Genomic DNA, 6,114 nt, shown 5'->3' on the forward strand with positions numbered 1-6,114 from the left:
AGACAGACGAGCATGAATGACAACCTTTTTAGCAGTGTATAATAGATTAATTATTGTAGTGAGAATCTCAACTAAGGCAGAGGATCGTGTTTATTTCATCATTAGAGATGACCTGGCTTCTGAGATCATGTAGGCCTACTCTCATTTATTATCCAGCTACAAGTCAACAAAGAGTGTTGCATTCCGTCGAAAATGAAACCCAGAGTAATCGGACTTCTTCGCAGACTTTAAAGAATTAGTGTTGTTGATTAACGTAGTCTTATTCTTTTTAAATTGGAAAGCTTTCTAGATGGAAAACATGAATTAAACCAGGTGCCAAAAATTAATAAATTCCAATAAATAACATAACAACTACATTTCCGTTTGGTAATTGAAAAATGAATTAGGATTTGATTGGATCACAAACTAATATTAATATTAATATTAATATTGTTAGAAATGTAATGCACGTATGTGATATAGGACCAAATAAGCCAGACTGTGGCGTTTCATGGCATTTGGTGGACATTTGTAATGTTTATTAAACATTTGGTAGTCTTTAAAAAGAATGGTGCTTATAAAACTTACCAAAGAATCTATTGTCATAAGAATAAGAAGATGGACTCAAAGTAATAATGAATAGTTTCTTGGGCTTAATGTTGCAAAAATGTAAGTACACTACATAATGAGGATAATATTAGAGAAATATAAATACACCAAAACATTTTCGTCAGATAAGTATATTTGAGTATATAAGAGTTTTAGACAAATGCTATAAACAACTAAGCTGTAGGAAGAAACTCACTACCCTCATTTGTATTTATAATTTTAAAAAAGATTAAGGAATACGATTTCAAAAATTATTTAAGTTATGGGATATGAGTATATAATTTATTTTTCAGGTACAGACCAAATAATCTACAGTAAAAGAAGATCTCAGAAGGAATGATGCACATCATGGTCCCATAGTTTATGATTTTGAAGAAAGCCAAAGTGATGTCCTCCAAAGTGATGTTCCTCATGCTCGTGATGCTCGTGGCCATGGACCGGGATATGAACCGGAACCTTGACTGGATACGGCACCTCCTTCTCCACCGGGTAGGGCACCTTCTTCTCTACGTAGACGGGGTAAGGCTTCTCCACAGGGTAGGGAACTGGCTTCTCAACTGGCACCTTGACGGGATAAGGTACTTTCTTCTCGACGGGGTAAGGCACGTGTTTGATAACAGGAACGTGATAGGGGACAGGCCGGGGGACGTGCACCTTGACCGGGTAAGGGATGTGTTTCTCTACAGGGTAGGGCACCTTCTTCTCTACGTAGACGGGGTAAGGCTTAGGTATATGTACGGGGACTGGCCTCTCCACATGCACTCTTACAGGGTAAGGAATCTTCTTCTCGACAGGGTAAGGTTTAGGGATGTACTCCTTGACCGGGTAAGGCACTTTCTTCTCCACAGTCACAGGGTAAGGTTTCTCCACAGGGTAGGGGACCGACCTCTCGACGTGCACCTTGACAGGGTACAGTACCTTCTTCTCCACGTGGACCGGGTACGGCACCTTCACCTCCTTCTCTATCGTGATGGTCTTCACCTCGTGGTGGTGATGGTCGCCGAAGTCATGTCCCTCGACTATGATGGTAGTCAACCCTAGTACCAGCACCACTAGACTCTGCATGTTGCTGTCCTGTGTTCGTGGAGATTAGTGTAGCTATGGTAAGTGACCGCAGGCTTTTATACTAGTGTTATGCGAGTTATCCAACTCTGGTTCATGGCATCCGTGGAGATAATAATCAAGAGGTGTGTTATATGAATGTATACCATCAAATAATCTTATAACTCTTCAAAGACGATAAGATGTGCAGTATCATTAAACTCATAACCAAGTAGTAGTTTACACATTATTTTAACATTCTTAACTGGTCTAGTTGACTGCAAAAATAATCTATAATATTAAAACGAAACAGTGTTTTTTTATTTCACGATTCTGAATCAACTCGACGGATTTTCATGATTTTTGTGTTGAAAGAAAGATAATTTTGAGAACTAGGGAATGTCGAAGCCATAATTTTAGTTTAGAGTCTCAGTTTTTTAAAAATTAAGTTTTAATTTTTGAAAAGTCTAGCAGCTGACGCTAAGAATCTAAACTAGCTTTCGGCATAAAATAATTTGCTTAACATAACAGCTGTAAACATTCAGCTTTTGTGTCACAAATTCAGCATTTGGATAAAAATGTAAAGCCATACTTAGGGTTGACTTATTTATACTATGTGTAATGCTAATCATTGATACGTTCAATTCTTCTGTAAGAGGATGACAGATTAATTTAATATACATAGTAAAATACTAGGATGTTCAAATTATTTTTTAAAGCAACTTCGATTTGTTTTAGAGAAACATAATTTGTTTTATAACAACTGGTTAGTTATAAAAATACCCTATAGAACTATGAGGTTATTTACTCTGTTTTTGTCATTGATTATAGGAAATAAGTAAGATTAGTAGACCACCGAGATAAGTAACACCATCTATGTGTACAAGTCGAGGCTCTGTTCACGAGTTAAATAAAAAAAGATATGCAAATTAACTTATTTACTGCTCAACTTTTTTGGAAAGGGTAGGAAAATCACAATTTTTACATGTTTTAATTCATCTTGGCAGCTTTTTGTTTACAATCAATGTTTTTGAATGCTTGAACTTTGTTTGGATTAGGCCCGGAAATATTGATGTCATAAAGATGGAGATCAAGAATTCTCAGGAATACGATTTTAAATTACCACCATAACCTCAGACTGGTGTTATCCAAAGATATACAGATGAATGACATAGATTGAACACAACGTCATCATTGACCTAGGATACTGCAATTAGACTAACCATCCTTTTATGAAATCTAAAAAAAGTTGTTTGGCGTGTGTTTAGTTGTGGTTACGTTTGGAGGCGCTGAATATTTTATAGTTTAAATAAATGAATATGGGTAATTACGATGTACATTGATTCAATGAGGGTGGTTTAATTTTCAAGGATATTGGAACTGATAACGGAATGGATAATAAACATAGACAATTAATTACGTCACTAGCTTTATATTATTACTAGCGTTTTTACTTTTTAAATTCCTTCAACATGTGACCAATTCTTTTGTTCAAATGAATATTATTTTTGACTCAGCTGTTTACAAAACAAACTAATATGTTGTTGTGTTTACTTTTCTTTGTTTACAATTATTTATTTAGCAATTGATGCAGTAAAATTGACATAAAGGATGTGTGTGGACGATTCGTTTAATGATGTCAGGACACCAACGATATAATTATGTGTACCGTGAATTTTATTGGATGTTTTCGTTTTATTTTAGGGAGTTTCAATTCAGACCTACTGGAAATTGTGTATAGTATGAGTAATTGTATTGTGGTGATATTGATTATGGTAGAGGTAAGTATGCGATGGAAGGTGATATCATTGACTAGGCCTATACACTTCTCAATTGATAATTACTCTTTCTACTGTAGGTTGCAGTAAAATTTGTCTTTATACGTGTAAACTAGCTGTTCTGAATTATAGGCCTACACCGTTTTAACTGACTACTCCCGTACGTAGGACGGGCTAACACCTCGTAATAATAAAAACAACTGTACTGTAATCAGTATTATATCTATAGTCCCCTACGCTAGTAAGAATATTAATTTGCAACTGCAACATTCTACTTTTCTTCGTTAACCATATGAACTGTAATTTTTTTATATAATGTATAACATAATATTTGTAATAATGTATACCGTATTTGTTAGTCAGTAGTTCTTTAGTACTTAGTCAGTAGTAACTCGTTGAAATAACACGATTGTTGTAAACTACGATTAAACAGTGAAATTAAAACTTTTCGCTCAATGACATATACTCGTACATGTCGTAGTTTTTATCATGTTGTACCACATTGTTTAAAAATATCGTTTGGAAGTATCTTACTAATTAAGGTAAAGAACTCTAAGCGATAAAAGTTTGATTCATTCAGCCATTAGGATTGAATTAAAACTTATGAATTGTAACTCCACAAAACGGTAACTCTAGATGATTTAAGGTTGAAAACAGCCAAAGGGATAAAACAAATTATAACGAGTGACTTTGCAGGCGAGAGTCATGTCTGGTCAGTCGGGCGCCGGTTATTGAAACAAGTGTGTTTGTGCTAACTGCGCCAGTTAATTGATAATACTGCTGTTGAATGTTGGAAACCCTAGGTTACCAAATATTACATTAGATAAGCGAGTATGTGCTGCATTGTATTATCTTGTATGTGATTATACTAAGGTATAAAATTTAACTTACAAGGTGTCACAATCCTTGTAAAATACTGAACGAACCGAAAACCTTTTTTCAAAAGATGTTAAGTGAGGATATACATTGTTTGAATATTTCTAAATAGTATAATTTTATTATAGGCGAATTTATTTCAAATGTTAATTTCATACAGATCGTTTCATTGCACTTTTTCCACATAGTCAATGTTTACGAGAAACTATCTCCTGGATGAAAGTAAGTGTGTTGTATTGAGGACCAGGTCGATCTATCAGCCCTTATGTGGGTCAAGTGGACATTGTCCGCTACTTTACTTGATTTATTGTGTTTGCAAGTTCGATTTATTTGTTTGTTTCCTTTCTCCTAGTGTAAACAATGATCATTTTTCATTAGTTCACTGAATGGCAACTATTATTTATTGAAAAGAATATTATGTCAATTTACCTATATGTATAAAAACATAATATTGATAAGTTCGATAAATTTGTTATATCCCTTATTTCAGTGTAAACAAAATTTGTTTTTCTATGATCATGAGTTGCTTACCGGTAATATACATTAACCTCTTACTTCACTGAATAACTTTATTAGCATTTAAAAGCAATGCAAAGTAGGTCAAAACGAAATGCATACTTATAACCTCATGTTTTAATTGCGTGATGCCAGAATTTTCTTAATATATAATGATTCTATGCTTAATACTTTTATAAAATATCAAAAAGGCCTTATATTTATTACACTTTCAACTTATTAAAAATGACTTACCAGCAAAACGTGTAAATTAATGTGCTTTATTATTAATAATGCTGGTTTCATTTGATCATTTTAGTGTTTTTTGTTTGTTTTGTTTTATAAATGCATCCGCACTGCATTGCTTGAACTTCGAACACATTTTTCTTGGTTTAGTAATAGTACAGAGAAGTCTATCCAGATTAACATTGCAGTTCTTGCATTGCTCACGTTTCAAGAAGATGTTTTAAAAGATTCCATTGACTCAGGGGATCCTCCAGCACTTAGGCTTTACTGAGATTTGCAATATAGAAGAGTATCAAGGGGGTATGATTTATCTATGGTAGAATATAAAGCAAGGTGCTACCATGTGCTACGAGTTGAAGCATAGCGGTCGTATATTTAAGATTATATTTGAACTATCATGAATTTTTATTGAACCTCTTTTAGATACCTGTTAGATTTGTCAGAACTAATACTAGTTATTTTATAGTTTATTACAATGTCATGCAGTTAAAAGAAAAGGTATGTCATATAAAGTCACCATTTTACTTTAAACTAATACAATTGTTATGACCACTTACTGCAGATAAATAACTGAAAATAACTTTACACTTTGTCAACTCTATGGTTTTATTCGGACAAGTTTGTTACTTTTAAAATACTTAATATTCAATTTACGTTATCTGGATATTTTGCTGATTAGTACGTAGTTTGTAGCCCTCTTATTTCTATTGCTTATTAGTCAAATATTCAAAATTAAAGCAGGCGTAGAGCAAGATTCAAAAAACTCCTAAAAGCCATTCCATTCCATTGCCAATGCTTGGAATATGAGTTGGCTACATTTGCGATTTTTTCGTATTTAGTAAAGCAATAACTTATAATACAACCTGATCAGACTCACAGTTTGAAGCCAGCACGTCCAGCGAGTCTTGTGAAAGATTGAATCTCTCCATTTGTGAAGTGGTTGGTTATTCACTGTATAGGAAGCAATCCATTTGCTGCAAGCACTTTTGATTTGATATAAAGAGAAAAATTACATACTTGAGATACAACGACGATTTAATTTAGACTGTTGCATTGAAAACACACTTTGCACATAAAATTGATTCTTTCT

The 6,114-nt window shown here is 33.7% G+C and overlaps 1 protein-coding gene across 1 annotated transcript; it reads right to left on the reverse strand.

Moving 5' to 3' along the window:
* Positions 1-915: 915 nt before the first annotated feature.
* LOC128984997 (uncharacterized) lies at positions 916-1,653 on the reverse strand. The gene has a single exon (XM_054404372.1). The coding sequence runs from the start codon at positions 1,651-1,653 to the stop codon at positions 916-918; it is 738 nt and encodes a 245-aa protein (XP_054260347.1).
* Positions 1,654-6,114: the final 4,461 nt, after the last annotated feature.

Source organism: Macrosteles quadrilineatus, unplaced genomic scaffold, assembly GCF_028750875.1.
Source record: "Macrosteles quadrilineatus isolate MER2022 unplaced genomic scaffold, UCM_ALF_1.0 Scaffold_2__2_contigs__length_208266976, whole genome shotgun sequence".
Lineage (NCBI taxonomy): Eukaryota > Metazoa > Arthropoda > Insecta > Hemiptera > Cicadellidae > Macrosteles > Macrosteles quadrilineatus.